The 17,630-nt window shown below is 49.2% G+C and overlaps 1 protein-coding gene across 1 annotated transcript in view; it reads left to right on the forward strand.

The window, feature by feature from the left end:
- Positions 1-16,364, forward strand: part of TPR3 (Tetratricopeptide repeat (TPR)-like superfamily protein) — a 28,833-nt gene extending 12,469 nt beyond the window's left edge. The window contains exons 6-8 of the mRNA XM_086788526.1: positions 15,535-15,654; positions 15,756-15,889; positions 16,058-16,364. Of these exons, the coding sequence (XP_086644652.1) occupies positions 15,535-15,654; positions 15,756-15,889; positions 16,058-16,115 (312 nt within the window). The 3' untranslated portion in view covers positions 16,116-16,364. The remainder of the gene's footprint in view (positions 1-15,534; positions 15,655-15,755; positions 15,890-16,057) is intronic.
- The last annotated feature ends 1,266 nt before the right edge of the window (positions 16,365-17,630 follow it).

Consider the following 17,630-nt stretch of genomic DNA (forward strand, 5'->3'; position numbering starts at 1 on the left):
TAGTTCTTGTGTTCGTGAGTCAGAGGACGCTGAACAGGTCACTTATGCTCTGATGTCTCGTAGTGATCGGGACATAGAACTTCCAGTAGTTAAGGATGTTCTTTCCACGGGGACCTTTCGGAAAGCCAGGCAGGTGACAGGTGCTTACTTGCAGAAGGAGGTGGTTTCTCCAGGCTTTGTGGTTCCGGATATAGAGGGGGTGGTTGACAGGTTTCATCAGGCTTCCAGGACTTGTTTGTGCACTGTAACAGGTGTTGATCCTTGTGAGCAGTGTGATGTCTCTGTGATTTAGAAGCTGTATGGTTCATTGATCTGGTTGATGGACAGCGGATTGGACGGGAGCTTCCTGATGAGGCAGTTGAGCTCATGGTTGCGGATGACTCTTTGGGAGGCAGGATTGCGTTTCCTGTGGTTTCTGCGGCATGCGAAGGATCATGGACTCTTGTACACAGGAGGGGGATTGTTGGATGGAGTCCGACTCCACGTCTGGAGTGACTCAGTTTGGGGAGGAGATTCGGACACGAGGGGATCTACTTATGGCCCAGGAGCAGTTTTACGGAGCAGGAGGAGGTTGCATGGCAGGTTTGGGCTTCCACTGGAGGAACCCATGGTCATCCAGAGGCACTTTGTTCGTGAACAGATCGTTGCTGATGACATCTTGCTGGAGTTCTGTTCGACGGAGGACAGTATGGTGGACCTCTTCACGAAGTCGCTCTCAGGATTTGCTCAGGCGGCACCCCAGCTCCCAGTGGTTGGTTACACAGCCAGGAGCTGAGAGGGGGTGTTAGAAGTCATCTCCTGTCTATTTGTATACACCAGGGCCTTTGTTGTGGATGTGCCCGCCCTTATCAGGTGTTTTATCATTTTTCCTCACTCCCCGTATTTTTCCCCTATTTTTCCCATTTTTTTTGAGGCTTGGGAGGGCTGCCAGAGGGTGCCAAGAGCAGTAGAGTGCTGGCCGACTGGGTGTTTATCAGTCGTGGGCACTCTTGCTGCTGGCCGACTGGTTTTGATGAGTTTTGGGCACCAGATTGCTGGCCGACTGCATTTATGCAGTCGTGGACCTTTTTATCAGTCGTGGGCTTTTCCTTATGCTGGCCGACTGCCCTCTAGGGAGGTATATATAGGTCCTCAGCCCCCATACCTCATTTGTATCATATCTCGGGATCTTCTTGTGTATATAGAGCAGAGTTACACGCCTACATCTGTCTCTCTCTTGTGCTGTTTTTCTGCCTGCGTTTTTGCTTTTGCTCGTGTTCCCAGATTTGGTCATCATCTCCGCTGCATATTCTGACAGAGAGATGGCGTCTTCAGAACTACCCATATCGAAAAGGACTACAAACTGTCGGCCCTGGGCAGAGCCATAAGCTCGGATAAGGCTCTTCTGAGCAGCATCGCTCTCACCCTCCTGCTTAGCATCAAATACCACGGATGGCATAGGATGCATGGAAGGTAAAAGTTGAACTGCATTTGAGGTAGTAGGCGGGGCTGGAGGAGCTGGGGAGGCTGTGGCAACTGTGGCAGAAGGGGCTTTGGCAGCTTGTGCCGCTTGCCATTTGTGGCAATCCTTCTTACCATGCCCTATAATATGACAGAAAAAACATCTATTTTCTGACTGGTACTTCTTTTGCTCCTCTGGAGGAAGATAACCTCCAGTAATGCCTGCTTTAGCCTTTTCATCAGGGGTTTTCTTAGGTTCTTTATCCTTCTTACCCCCGGAACTCGAGCTATTACTGCTGTCCTTCTTAGCATCTTTAGAAGATGCGTTACCTTTCCCTGTCTGTGCAGCTGATTGCTGCTGCTGGGGTTTGGTACTGGACTGAGATGTCTGCTTGGGCTTGCTCCCGTTGAGCTTCATTTCTTCATTCTGAGCGAGAGTCAGAGCCCGGTCATATGTACTTGGTTCAAAGTTACGAACTGTGAACCGAATGTTGGAGTCCAATCCACGAATGAATTGCTCCATCTTGGCCTGCTCAGATAACCCTAACTGCTGTGCTAAAGTAACAACCTTACCGGAAAACTGAAGCACTGGGGAACCGTTCTATCTGAGTCCATAGAACACGTCTTTCAGACCGGTTATGTACTGGGGCGGGAGAAATCTGGTCTTCAGGTCATGGACAAAGATGTCCCAGTCAAAGGCTGTGACACCTGTGGCCTGGTCTGTATGAATACTAGACCAATGCTGCCACCAAGTGACTGCCTCACCAGTGAGATGGGGAGCCGCTAAGTGGACTTTGTCTTGTGGGTCTGTGATCCTAGCTAATGGAAAATGAGCATTAAACTGATGAATAAATTGATTAACTGAAGAATGATCACACTTACCATCATACTTGCTGAAATTCGGTTGACTGCGAATGATGGTGGTTGAAGCTGCTGCGGGATGCTGGCTGGTGACACCTATGATTGGGGAGAGTGAGGAGAGCTGCTGATACCTCAAGTGTATGGCCTCCTTTTCCCGTTGGTGTTCGAGTAACATACGTTCTCGATCAAGCTCACGTTGGTGTTCCCGAGCGGCGAGTTTAGCCAGACGCCGGTCTTCGTCGATCCTGCGTTGGGCTTCCTCATAGTCCCGTCTTTCTTCTTTTTCTCTTCTCCTTTGGGCCTCGTCCTCTCTCCTTTGTTGTTCCATCTGAAAGAAGAGGGAGATGTAGTCGGGTGCTGCTGGAGGTGTAGAAGGACGTGCTGCTGTTGCCTCCAAGAGTTGGAGACGCTCCATGAGTAGCTGGTTCTGAGCTCTTAGAAGAGCTATAGTGTCTGCTGTAGGCGGAAGAGCAAGGTCTCCTTCGGGGGAGACGTCTTCCGGCTGATGAGTACTCTCTCGTGTAGACATGATGCTGAAGTCGGTGGTCGTGCCGGAACGCAATCTAACCATCCGAGGATGCCCCCACGCTAGGATACGGTGTGTGTGGACAATCTGAATCTGATACCAATGTGATATGCAGCGGAAGTCTTTGTATTGGTTGATCCTGTCACACAAATGCTCACACCGTCTTCTGTATCCTGAGTTTCGTGAGTTTAGCAATCCACTTTAATTACTTCAAACTTTAAAGAGTTGAGAGAGAGATAGATGAGAACTGTACACCAGATTGGGTCCCGAATTACCCACTGAAGGGCCCCCTATCCCGATAACGAGATAGTATTTGCTTTATTACTTTAGAGAGAATGACTTTGGACTGTAGATAAGCCAAACGCAAGATCTCGGAGGATCGGGGAGCGGCTGATCTGTGCACTGCTGTAGAAACACCTCAATGACTTGATCTCGAGCCTATGCACTCTTCCCAAGGGCATGAGGAAGGGCTGCACACCTGAGGCTCAAAGAAGAAGAAGGTGGACTGTTCTACACACTGTTAGAATGCTGAAAACACATATGAATGCTGAGTTACCTTCACCAGATGACTGCTGAATGTGTTGATGATGCATAGAAGGCTGGACACTGATGCAAACAACAGTTTCAGGGCTGGAACTGCTGTAGACTGTTGCTTCAGGGCTGGAATCTGCTGTGGACAGAAACGCTGAGGTGTGGAGGATGCTGTGGACTGAAACGCATGTGAATCAGGGACTGCAGGAGCTGCTGCTGTACGGCTGGGACAGAAACGCAGCCTACTGTACTGCTGGATCAGAAAACGCAGGTGTCGGGGGGCTGCAAACTGGCGTTGAACTGAAGATGAACTGTGGACTGAATCAGGGCCTGAGCTGAGTGCTGAATTCCGGGCTGAATGAGACTGAAGGCAAGCACCTAGGGCTGGGCTGAAGCTATGGATCTCAAGGGCTGGAGAAGAAAGCTTATGGGCACTAGGGCTGGATTAGTCCTGGGCTGAAAGCACGAAAGAGGAGAGCTCTTAGCACAATGAAGACTGAATGAGGAAAAGAGGCTCTAGGCAAGCCTATTTATACTAACTGGAGGTTGGTCATTTAATAAAGTTAATATTTATAAATGCCCAATAATGCAAATAATGATAAATAAATACTAATAAATATGGAAAAAATACCAGATAAATCCCAGTAAATTCCCTAAGGCTTTGGGGATGTTCTAAATGATGCACAGGCATATGTATGCATATCATGCAAGATGCAGAGTGCTTTCTGATGCAAACCCTAAGGCTTCTACTGACTCTACATGCATGAATGATTCTCTCCAAGTGGGTTAAGGGACTTGACTGACTGACTGACCCACTAAGGCTGAGGAATGACCTACGTAGCTTGTGCCTGACTTATCCTGGACTGAGGATGTACAATGGGGTCACGGCGTACGACAAATATCATCCTACTGGGTTCTAAAACTGTACAAATGTCGCACTTCTGATGATGAGCCATCTTGTCACCATGCACTGAGTGCAGAGTGCATGTGACACATTGACAGTTTGTTTCCTAGGCCTTAGGAAGGAGTACCTTTCTCTTCTCTCGGTGATTGGTGGTGCCATCGGGAGAGTGATGGAGTCCCCTCCCATTGTTGCCTCGACTCTCGCATGGGCAGCTGGGATTCCATCCCTCCGCATCTGTGTTACCTCGCCAGATACTGTACCGCATTGTATATCTATTCCTAGCCTTCGGGGCGACCCCATCTAACAATGCGTGGAGTATTCAACCCTTCCAGGTTAATGCTTCATTTGCAAGTAGGTGGTTAATTTAGCCAGAGCTTTCCCTCGATAGCAGTCTAGGAGACCGCCTTCGGTGGTTCCTTCCCTCGTTTCTTGTTCAGATCCTCGCCAGGGAGCATCAAGCCCCGACTATAGATGATGCAGATGGCGAGGAGTGTCAAATGGTTGGCCTGCGCTCGGACCACACGAGCCGAGTGCCGCCGCCGCGCGCGCCAGGCTAGTAGAGCTCAGGAGGATTTGGTTCTGTCAAAGAACCGTTTTGAGCATTTATTTCAGCACCTTCCCATTGGTGACGCGCCCTCTCCAGTCTCACGGAGCGGGCCCCTTCGGCCCCACCAGTATGGTGGCCCATCCCCCCTCCCCCCCAAACCCTCAGTGGTCTATGAGGTTGGTTGGCCCCTTTGAGGCCACCGCAGCCTACCTCTCCGAACAGCACCCCTCTCCGCCCATCCGCCCTCCCTTGTTGCCTCTCCTGCCTCCTCCCCCTGCCCCCCCTCCTCCATCCTGGACATCGGCGGCGGCTATACCTGCAGTTCGCTCTGTCCCGTTCTCATCATTTGCCCCCCCCCCCCCCCCCCCAATCCACCTCTCCAGAGCACTCTCGTCGCCCCTAGCAGTCCCCAACCCGGAGCGGGGGCAGCTGGCGAGTTCTATCCACTGCTTGATTCATCGCTTTTCTAAGCTGGTTGAGATGACCATTGCTGCCTCTCGAGTGAGGGTTGTCCCGCTAGAGTCCCCAGGTGGGGTTCCCAGGATCTTGGGGAAGCTTGTGGATTATAGTTTCTTCCGATGCCTGCTAGCGAAAGGGACTGATATGTTTGAGGAGACAGTAGCCCCCATTTGGGTATGTGTGGTTTTTCATCACTCTAGACCCTCTATTCTAGATAATGGCACGATGATCTTCTCTTTCCCATTGAGTGCAGCCCCAGGGATGGAGTGGGATTCTGAGTTGGTGGCAACCGCCATCCAGGGATAGGCAGTTGAGCTGTCCCACCATCTCCACGATCTTTGCATCACCGGCAATCTCACCCATTTTTGGCCTTTGGCTAGGATGGAGTAGGGAGGCTTGTCCCATCGAGACTAGGACGGGGAGATGGTGTCAGAATACGCAGCAGAGATGATGACCAAATCTGGGAACACGAGCAATGGAGTAGGGAGGCTTGTCCCATCGAGACCAGGACGGGGAGATGGTGTCAGAATACGCAGCGGAGATGATGACCAGATCTGGGAACACGAGCAAAACGAAATGCAGAAAATCACAGCACAAGAGATAGAGAGGTAGAGGCATGTAACTTTGCTCTATATACACAAAAGAATCCCGGAAAAGATACAACCAATGACAAGGGGGTTGGGGGCCATTTAATATGGCCCCCCAACAGCAGTCGGCTTGCTATAGGGCAGTCGACAGGACACCCACGACTTGCAAACAACAGTCGGCCAGCACAGAAGGTCCACGACCTGTCCACTCCAGTCGGCCAACTCCAAAATGAGAACATAAACATGCTGATGCAGTCGGCTAGCAACTGGGTCCTCCTGCCATCTCAGGGCTGCCTCCCAAGCCACATAAAAATGGAAAAAAATAGGGGAAAAATGAGAAAACACCTAATAAGGGCGGGCACACCCACAACAGAGGCCCTGGTGTATAAAAATAGACAGGAGATGACTTCTAACACCCCCTCTCAGCTCCTGGCTGTGAAACCAACCGCAAGGAGCTGGGGTGCCGCCTGAGCAAATCCTGAGATAGGGACTTCGTGAAGAGGGCCACTGTACTGTCCTCCGTCGAACAGAACTCTAGCAAGATGTCATCAACAACGATCTGTTCACGAACAAAGTGCCTCTGGATGACCATGGGTTCCTCCCGTGGAAGTCCAATCTTGCAATGCAACCTATGCAACCTCACCACCTCACAAGCAGCATCACAAGCAGCCCGGTACTCTGCCTCTGTCTTCGACAAGGCAAAAGATGACTGCCTCTTACTGCTCCATAAAATTGCTCCTGGGCCTGAAGTAGATCTCCTCGTGTCCGGATCTCCTCCCCAAATTGAGTCACTCCCACCGTGGAGTCGGGCTCCATCAATCAATCCCCCTCCTGTGTACAAGAGTCCATGACCCTTCGCATGCCGCAGAAACGACAGGAAACGCAATCGTGCCTCCCAAAGAGTCATCTGCAACCATGAGCTCAACAGCCTCATCAAGAAGCTCACGTCCAATCTGGTGTCCAGCAACCAGATCAATGAACCATTCTGCTTCTGAGTCAGAGGCATCACACTACTCACAAGGATCAACACCTGTTACGGTGCAAAACCAAGTCCTGGAAACCTGCTGAAGACCACGCAAGGCCTTCTGAAACCTGTTAACCACCCCCTCTGAATCCGGAACCACAAAGCCTGGAGTATGCACCTCCTTCTGCAAGTAATCAACTCCCACGTGCCTAGCTTTCTGAAAGGTCCTCGTGGAAAGAACATCCTCATCTACAGGAGGTTCTTTGTACCGAATACTACGAGACATCAGAGCATAAGTTACCTGTTCAGTTTCCTCTGACTGACGAATACAAGAACTACCAACATCAGTACTGGAGAGTTCCTGCCAACTAGTGCCATCGATTGGCATGCTATCCACCATCTGGTCCCGGAAAGCCTGCACCTGCAGCGTATCCACACTCAAGTGGCCATTACCAGACTGCCACTCATCACAAACCTGAGGACCTGGGAGAGAGAGTGCTGAAAGCTTGTAAACTCCATTCTCCACTCCGCCTTCCCAAACCACCTGGCCTGTTGCTTTGTCCCGGAGAGCAACAAAATGCTCATCAAACACCACCTGTACGCTAGTCTTGCAAACCTGATGCAGACAACAGATGAAAACCAAGTGACGGAACATACAACACCTGGGAGGAATGCTTCCCCCCTTTGCCATCGGGAACCATCTCCATCCTGCCCTCATTGTGAACTGGGATAGTGGATGTATCCCCAGTAAGAATGTGACCAGAATACTTGCAGAGATCCTGTAAATCTGAACGGGAAGGAGTCATGTGCCTGGAAGCACCACTGTCTAGAATCCACTCCCGAGTATCCGTTGCGGAGAATCCTCCAACCTCCTCCCTGCGTGAAGAAAATGAAACATCGGTGTCCATCACCTCCAGGTGCACAAAAGCCGGAGTTTTCATGATTGCTGCTGAGGAATCTTCACCCTTCTCGGTCTTCCGCTTGGGACACTGCCTCCAATAGTGGCCTTTCTCGCCACAATCATTACAGGTCCTCTCTGCCTTTAGTTTCTCGCGGTCAGTAACGGACTTCTTCTCAGAAGACTTCTCCGACGAAGCCTTCCCTTTGCCCGTGTTACGGCCTTTCGACCGTTGGCCAGTTAAGGCCTCCGAACCTCCACCCTGAGGAGGGTTCGTGAATCGTTCCTCCTGGTCCAAGACCATGGGCACAAGCTCATCCCATGTGATGGTGCTGAGCCTGCCACTGGTAATCAAAGACGAGTAAAATGCTGAGTACTGAGAGGGCAAGTGTGACAGCAACGTTATGGCCATGTCCTCTGACGATATCTCCTTCCCAGCCTGAAGAACTTCCTGCTGAAGAGCATGCAGCTTGTTAATATGCTCCCTCATCGTCGACGACTTTGCAGGGCTCATAACCCCCATCTGTACTTCCAAGGAAATCCTCTTCATGGGCGATACCCTATTGTAAAGAGAAGCCAAATGCTGCCATATACCTCTGGCCAGCGACATATGCTTTACATGATTGATTACCTGCGGTGTGCAGTTGAGAAAGACAAACGAACGGACCCTGGCGTTGACACGATCCCACATCTGTGTCTGAGCCGCCCGGTCCTTTCGGATCGACGGCAACTCCCCTTCCTCTACTTCCGGCCGTGGAACCCCAACAACGACGAAATCAGCGAGGTCGTAAGACTCCAGAACAGATTCCAACATAACCTTCCATATGCCGAGATAGTTCTTGGGATTTGTGTGAGCAAGAGGGGGACTGTTGTGTTGCTGATTGGTGGACTGTACGGGACTGTTCGGGAAGAGGAGAAGCAAGAGGACGGCGGGCTGATTTGCTGGACAGCCACTTGTTGCAGGTGTTAGTTCTTCTTTGTTCCCACCCACCCACCCTTTTTCAGTGTACATCCCCGCAATGGCAGATCTGTTTGAGATGGCCGAGAGACATGTGAAGATCCCGACACTCCCCACGTTTCGAGTGGACCGTCAGTTGAACAGGAACAACTAAGAGCCTAGGCTCTGATACCATGTCAGAATACGCAGCGGAGATGATGACTAGATCTGGGAACACGAGCAAAATGCAATGCAGAAAATCACAGCACAAGAGATAGAGAGGTAGAGGCGTGTAACTCTGCTCTACAAAAGAATCCCGGAAAAAGGTACAACAATGACAAGGGGGCTGGGGGCCATTTTATATGGCCCCCCAACAGCAGTTGGCCTGCCGTAGGGCAACCGACAGGACACCCACGACTTGCAAACAGCAGTCGGCCAGCATAGAAGGTCCACGACCTCTCCAGTCCAGTCAGCCAGCTCCAAAATGAGAACATAAACATGCTGATGCAGTCGGCCAGCAACTGGTTCCTCCTGCCATCTCAGGGCTGCCTCCCAAGCCACAGAAAAATGGGAAAAAACAGGGGAAAAATACGGAGAGTGGGGAAAAATGAGAAAACACCTAATAAGGGCGGGCACACCCACAACAGAGGCCCTGGTGTATAAAAATAGACAGGAGATGACTTCTAACAGATGGTGGCCTCTAGCCTGGAGGTGTTTCTTTTTGTCTTCATGCATACTTCTGCCGCAGTACCTCTTCCCCCTTCTTATAGATACCTGTGATCGATGGAGTTCAGAGTATGCATAAAGACTCCCCAAGGGTGCACTGGGATTGGCCGAGAACCCTCCCCACTTCAAGGCCAATAGTAGCGCTGTCGCTCGGACAAAGTCGCGTCACATGGAGGACAAGATCAGTGCCCACGTGGCGCGTCTTCGCACTCAGACGGATTGTGACTATTCTCCGTCTAAACCCTTGCCCAAGACTCTTCGAGTGGACAACAGTTCCGCTAGTGCCACATCACACAAAGATTGATATGTGGATTGTCTCATGGAACATTCAGGGTTTAGGGGGGCCTCAGCGCTTGCAGAGATGAGGTGTCCTTAGAGACGAGCTTCAAAGAGCCATAGTTGGGGGACACATCGACATTTTATTCCTCCAGGAGCCAATGTTGGAAGATTCTTCTAGGTAGGAGTCACACGTTATGGTCCCCATCTTTCGCCCCCTCAGGGACGCAGGGAGGTGTGTGTTTTTGTCAGTGAGCAACTATTGCCGGCAGTGACAGGCTCAGGAGTCATAGTGTTGGGGCGTACACAGTAAATTACCATATTGATCGGAGAGGATAGCGTTGGCTTCCTCAATGTTTATGCTCCGAACACCGTTGCATGTAGAGCCCTCTTTTGGAGCACGGTCCGGCAGGCCCTCCCCTGGGCTGACTTTTCGTGCTTGGGCGACGACTTCAACATGATAGACGCAACAGAGGACAGACTTGGAGGTGGCACGGCCACAGTCTTAGGAGCGAAGTATTCGGCCTGGGAGGAAATGATTCTAGCACTGATGGCATCTTCTAGAGTTTGGGTGTAGCCTTGGGAGCCTTAGCTTCTTGAGATCGGATAGGAGCACCGGCCCCAACCTCTCTAGACTAGATAGGTTTTATGTTGATGAGTGGGCTTGCAGTCGTGGGGGCATGATCGGTATAGATTGATTGTGGGCGAGGAGGGATTCGAACCCTCAGCTATCGTCAGGATCTAAGGTAAACTTTACCACCCCATGAAGAAACGATGAGTAATGAAAAAGGTCCAGGTACGTGAGCTGGGTTCAGAACGTCGTTAGTAGCAAGCACTACCTTTTCTGATCATGCCCCGGTTATTGTGTCCTTAGAGGACCCCTGGAGGCATGACAGGCATGCGAGCTCTAGGATTCCAGATAGCTTCATTCATGACCTCGAGATATGCAGCAGGATAGAGCAGATATGGGCGGGATTGGACTTCATCTCAGGCTCTGATGCGTGCACATTGGATGTGGGCCTAGGGGAGATCAGTAGTTTCTTGCAGGAGGCAGCCTAGAGCCGATTGGAGGGATTCTGGGAGTAGGAGAGGAGTCTGAGGAGGAGTCCAACCTCTTTACAGCGGCTTCAGGAGAGGTCCCCCGATAGCCAGTGGATTGAGAGTCAGCTTGCTGCCGCCCGCACGGAGATTAGATCCATCGGGGAGAGGAGGATGGAGTACAGGTATCGTGCCAAGGCTTCATTCTGGACTCAGGCTGGTGACAGAGTCACAGGGGATTTCTTTGAGATAGCTGGCCCCCACAAGAGGAGAGATGGCATTTGCAGGTTGCGTGGACAAGATGAAGCTATTGTTTCAGATCCCCCTAGGTGCGAGCCATCGCCACAAACTTCTTTCGATCTCTTCTCATTGGTGCCCCTTTATCTCCACAGGTGGTGGATGCGCACGAGAGGGTCTAGCAGCACACAAAGGAGGTGGTTCCCCCTTCTCTTTGGTTCTTCTTATTGACACTGTTCACTGCTAAGGAGTTGGTGGAGGCATTGATGGCACTTCCCGGGGGCGGACGAGCTCCCATTCTCTTTCTTTCTTCGTCATTGGGACATCATGGAAGGCAGCCTTCAAGTTTCCTTCCATGAGATTACCATCCGAGAGAGGCTCTCAGAGGGCTTGATTCACTTGATTCCCAAGGAGGGTGGTGACAGATTGGAGATCCAGCAGTGGAGACCCATCACTCTTCTAGGGATAGCCTATAAGATCTTGGCCAAGGCCATCAAAAGGAGACTTCAGCCTTTCCTCCCAAACTTAATCCACGACACTCAGACTGGCTTTGTTCAGGAAAGGAGCATCCTGGACAACATTTTCACCTTTTGGGAGGCAACTTCGGCCGGGATGTTGCATCGGGACCTCATTGTGCTACTCCTCGACTTTGAGAAAGCTTGTGATAGGGTGGATTGGAGCTTTTTGGAGGGCACAATGAGTCGAATAGGATTCCCCATGGAGTGGATTCGTGGAGTCTCAGGACTTTACTCAGCCTCACACAACTAGGTTCTCATTGAGGGAGCCCGTGGTGATAGAATCCCCCTTTCCTGCTCGGTTCGGCAGGGTTGTCCTTTGGCACCTTACCTCTTCTTATTCGTCGCCGAGGCCATGAGTAGTTCTCTCTCAAGCTTTAGGGATTGCGTCTTCCTCTCCGCATGCAGGAGGCGCTGCTTGATTCAAAGTTTGCAGATGACATAGCAGCTTTCCTTTCAGGAGATGTGGGAAATCTCTAGAGATTCACGGAGGCGACAGAGATTTTTTGCCACGTATCAAGAGCACAGATCAACTGGCATAAGTCGTGTGGTTTTTGGGTAGGCTCAGCACTTGCCCTGACTTGGCGGCCAGTTGATGCTTTCCAGTGGATCCTGAAGGGCACTCTAGTTGGTTATCTTGGTTGCCAGGTGGGCATTGGTATCTCTCCCAAGCAACGGCTCACCCCACTTCTTCTGAGTATTCGGAAGAAGGTTTTATACTAGAGTTCGGCGAGGCTCTCCCTAGCAAGCAAAGTGGTGGTTGACGAACCAGGTACTTCTAGCCACCATGTGGTACATCACTTCGTGCTAGGCCTTTTCACGGGCATGTATTGGTGAGGTACAACGATTGATCCGGAACTTCTTATGGGCCAGTAGTGACATGAGGCCAGCCAGGGTCAAGGTAGTGATCATTCAGCCATGTTGTAGAGGGGGGCTAGGCCTCCCTCATTGACTCTGCTATTCAGAGCCATGCCCTGCTGGGCAAGCTGATTGTTAGAGGACTCCTTCTCGGGGGTGAGCCTTGGAAGGATTTCCTATTGGCCTGGATTTCAGCCTGCATTCCGAGTCTTGGGGGCCCTTGGCCCCAGAGTACCAAATGGATCTTTACAGAGATGCAAGCCCGTGGTTTTAGTCCAGCTTTTGAGGACAGATTTGTAGCTAGCTTACTTCAAGCTTGGGATCATCTCAGGCTGGCCATAGCTCCAGTTGCTTCAGAGGAGCGGCTTCGGCAGCCTTTGGTCTGGAACCCCCTGGCCCAGTGGCCACATGTTGGGGGCGCCTTAAGCATGGGACCAGCCAGGTCTCTTGGAGATTGGATCACACACAAGCAGGTACCCCCGGAGGTGTAGGAGAGAGGTTTGACAAGGGTCCGAGGTAGAGATAGGCTCAGCAACGACATTGACTCAGCTATCCCCCAGAAGTGGTCGTCTCCTTTCCCAAACCTGACCCCCTAGTATGGCTAGGTGTGTTTACCAGACACGATATTCTCATGGTGGTCCATGGAGCAGATGAGGGCAGTGGTCTCCTCACTTTTTCTATTGGATCCCATGGTAGACTAGAGAGATCCAAGCTCCCCTTAGAGGATTTCAATGGCTGCACCTTGCAGAGGGTGAGGGTGATTGGTTTTCGGGCACGAGTGGCACATAGATCCAACACCGGCCAAGGTGGCCAGGGAGAGATTTTGGTGGCTATGGATATGGGAGTGGCGACCTCTCACGCGCCTACAGTGGGACCCAGGAGAGTGTACGTGGCATGACCCCGCGGATCGGGAGGAGACTTTGGATGCCCCCTTCTTTGCATACACAGCGCGGCTAGGCCACAGAATCTAGATGCATGCCAGAGATAGATGGCACACCGGCACGTGCAGCACATTGGTAGTCTCACAGCGCCTCTCATAGCGCTTCCTTTCAGATTTCTAGAAGAGGCTTTGGGACAGCTTTCAGCCTAGAAAGATCACCCTCTTTCTTTGGTTGATGGCTCGTAAGGTTCCTTTTTGCACATCTTCTACATGCAGGACTCTCGCATATTTCTCCTCTCTCAAAATCCACATACAACCATGGAAAGCATACTTCTTTATGAGACAAAAAAGGAAGCTATGGTGTTGAGAGAAATACCTGGGAATCTTGACATGAATAAAACCACGAAAGACGTGCAAACCTTTGTAGGCTCCGTGCTTAGGTCACTGTGATACCAAGTGTAAGGCGCCTCCCAAGCTTGCCTAACCAAGATCTCCTAAACACAGTCCAAAACAAGATTAGAGAAAACCAAATAAAAGGGGAGCATGCATGCTCACCACCCAACTGTAGGATGAGTACTTCGATCCACCCCCGAGCCAAGGGCCAAGGCTCCACTCCACAGATACATGTTTTATTAATTCTGAACCTTAGCCCTCTCTGAATCTGCTTTCTATCTCCTAATCCGAAGGTCCCCTAACCCTGTTGGATTAGGCTCGCTAATCGGAGGATTAGTTCCAAGTACATAAGAAGCACATTGAGAATCATATTCACTTGTGCATTGCCTTTAATACATCCAAGGATTTAGCATATACTTGGTCTTCACAACCACATTTGAAGCATTTGACTTCACGCTTGTAAGTGGTCCTTTGCTCTTGGGACATTCCAAACGTAAACTGCTTACACCTCAGCTTCTTCTCTAGGCTGTTGCTAACATCCCCAACACTTTCCTCCACGGGAATCATGCATCGCATAAACATTTACATCCTGTTTGCCACTCTCTTTGCCATGTGTATCTCTTTCCTTTCCCAACCCTTGCGGGGTGGAGTCGTCACTGAAGCCTCATCCTTGTGCACATAAGACTTTATCCTGCAAGACATAGCATTACCTGTCTCCACACGCGGGGTTCTTTGACACACAGTTCATGTGATTGGCCCTTCACCAAATCCCCAGTGCGCATAAGGTAGTTGAGAGCTACCTCACGAGGGTTCACACCCAAATCTGTGGCCATAAAGTCCATAGCATATGTAATCATAGACTCGGCCTTGGTGGCCTCCATAAGCTTTTGAACCTGCGGGCTCTCATGAAACATCTTCAGCTCCTCTTCCTCGGCATTCAACTGCCTCTTTATACGCTCCATCTTGGCCTTCAACACATTTGGGTCATCTTCATGCATCCTCCGTTGGCTTTGAGAGTGCTGTCCCACGTGTGTTTCTTCCTACGCATAACCTTTTTGCATATGCCTATTACCCAAAGCCGCAGAAGCATGTGTACCACTTGGCTGGCCATGTACAGTAGGCCCTTGCCCACTCTATGCATGGCTGCCCAGACGGTTGTTCACACAAAGCCCAATGCCCAAACAAGCGCTTCCCCGCTGAGGAGGGGGAAACAACCGTGCTCTGATACCATGTAACTACACCAGCTAGGTGTGAATGTTCTTGGGCACTGTCTTGTGAACAATACCAGCGTCAACACTGAAAATGTAATAGCCGCAATGCACAAAACAAACTGAAAGATATATCACTGCACAAGATAATCTGCAAAGACAAGCATTGCATAATACCCACTGGGGCAATGAATGGGCCAACCCCCCCTCAATGCTGAAGTATATTATTGGAGTATTTTTATTTGTGTACAAGATTCCAAGGGCTTTCCAGCCAGATAATCCAATGCAAATGCAAATATGAAGACAAGTTACCGAAACAAGAGTGGCGTCAGAGTAGATTGTCGATGCCAAACTCGTCGAAAGAGTCAAAATAACATGGCCACCAGTCTCATACACTTGGAGGGGAGTGAACACGAAACTGTCGTTCCGACACCACACACGAAGAGGCGCTCTTGTACTAGAGCTTGGGTCACACCCTTGTAGAGACTGTGGCTCAAGCCTCCCTGGTGCAAGTACACAAACAGGTACGTGCACATGAACAGGTACAAGTACATGAACAAGTACTGATACGCGGTATCAGGTACATGCGGAGCCGGTTCACGCAAATACATTGGGTACAGTAGATGTAATGTGATAAGTCAGACTGTATTTATGATACTTTTTAGTACAGAAACCGTCTCCACCCCATGTGAATGATTCATGCTTTCGGTGTATTGATTGCCTAGTGTGTTTGTGGTGTTTGGTGACAGGCATTTGAATCTCCAGATACTTTGTCAAGCTGTGTCTCTTTCCTCAGACAGCATGCAGTGGACACTTCATCAGTAGCAGCATGTTTAGTTGTTCCCAAAGGAAGCATTGCTTTTCCCCAGGTAATTAAATGCATAGAGCAAGCTTATTTTTGCATAGGCAACAGAAGATGAATTAAAGAAGTCTGCAGCTAAACCCAACAATCTTACTCTTCTATATGAAGGTATGGAAAGGGCAGGGCTCAAGAAAATGGAAACATGGCCAGCTGGATGGTTTTTTTGTGCAACTAGAACTGTCTTCTTGGAGGAGGCTATGGTTTGTCCCGTGTGCAATGGAAAAAGGCCAACATGTATGCAGGTATTGAGCTAGAAAGGCGTGTCTTTACACCCTCTTCATATTATGGCTGCTATTCCAATCTCTGCTTAGAAAGAATGTATGCCTCCTTTGTTTTGAAACTAGCTGCTGTGTTGTTCTGATGGATGATAGTGATTTTTTGAAAGGATTTTGCATCTTGGTATTTTACAGGAATGCGGAGGAGTTGGTCATTGATGCACATGCAGTTATTGCTCCACTTTTCAGGTGACATCTTGCAAAGTCTGCCTCAATCAAGAGGTGTCTACACCACACATTTGAGAGCCTAGGAAAGTAACACATTTAACAGTATGGGCTACCACCTTTTGTAACATGTGTGTGTGTGTGTGAGAGAGAGAGAGAGAGAGAGAGAGAGAGAAAGAGAGAGAGCTTTGTCCTGTATTAGTTTTTGTAAGCAAGCAAAGTTTACCTTTGCCACAGTAATGTTTCACACCCCTTTTCTATCACTCAGTCTGTACCAATAGAGGCCTCCAAAGTACTACGATTTTAAAAGCACTAAAGTAATTTCCTTAGAAAAGTATGGAAGACTAACATGAAAGCAGTTGTTATATGATGCATAGCAGTGGCAAAATGCCTGTAGATGTTATGTTTGGTTACTTTTAGCCTGCCTTTTGTGAAGAAAGACCCCACTGGTATGTTCAACCGTAGTATTTTGTTTTTTGCATCAAGCTTGCATTAGTAATGGATTCGTGTTTTATCCCCTCCTTTAGGTTCACATGTTGATCAGAATGGAAAATGATTAAGCGTCCCATTTAAAGGATCTATTTAGTCCATCCCCTCCTCTGAGGCCCACGTGTATTACATCTCCTTGTTTCCTAAGCGTGCGTGTGCATCCACGCACGTGTGCAAGCACTAGTCTTTAAATTCAAGAGAGACACCTTGAAGGATTTTCTTGAGAATATGCTTGTTGTCAAAAAGTAGTTCAAGAAAAGCAATTGACCTTACAATGGTTTATGAAAAGGCAGATCGATCTAGCTGTATGGTATAAAATTAGGTGTCCCCAAGATACCTAAGAGGGCAATCATGTGATATCCCTCTTGCTTGAGTTAACAACTTACCTCAATTGTACGACTTTGGTCATAAGAGTTAAAAATATTAGGATAAGCACGAAAAAATTACGTAGGCATGCATCGAGTATCTTCTTTTGGATGGATTTTGAAAGTCAACAAATACTTAACATAGATATTGCATGTGTGAGTAACTTGTTGGTCAATGATGGCTTTAGGTTTGAGGACTTCTTAACTTCTTCTTCTCTCTCAATTCGTAGTGGTTCTTCATAGGTAAAGGCATGCGACATCCTTGAGCTTGATCTTTTGGCATGCGACACACTTAGCCCTAAATTTGGCTACATTGCTTTAAGAATGTGGCCTAAAGAATTCACTTGAGACCAATTAAAGGGTAGGCAGATACGCCATGATGTCCCATAAATGGAGATTGATGCATTTCTTCTAAGACAAGTTGTCTAGAAGAATGTGTACCATCATTATAAAAATAATGGCCTTGAGGGGTGTAGTAAAATATCAGATATTATAATCCAAATTTTAGAAAAATATGAATCTTGATTGTAAGTTCTCTCATAGGTTCAAAATGATTTCTCTCAATGGCTAAAATATTGTTGATGCTAGGCCTTTTTTCTCAATGCATTCGACTCAAAGCATCAACCACAACATTTTCCTATCTAAGTTGATAGTGGATCATGGTCTGAAAACTTTGAAATGAATGAAGC

Source organism: Cibotium barometz, chromosome 52 (genome assembly GCF_041138505.1).
Source record: "Cibotium barometz isolate CiBa-2024 chromosome 52, ASM4113850v1, whole genome shotgun sequence".
Lineage (NCBI taxonomy): Eukaryota > Viridiplantae > Streptophyta > Polypodiopsida > Cyatheales > Cibotiaceae > Cibotium > Cibotium barometz.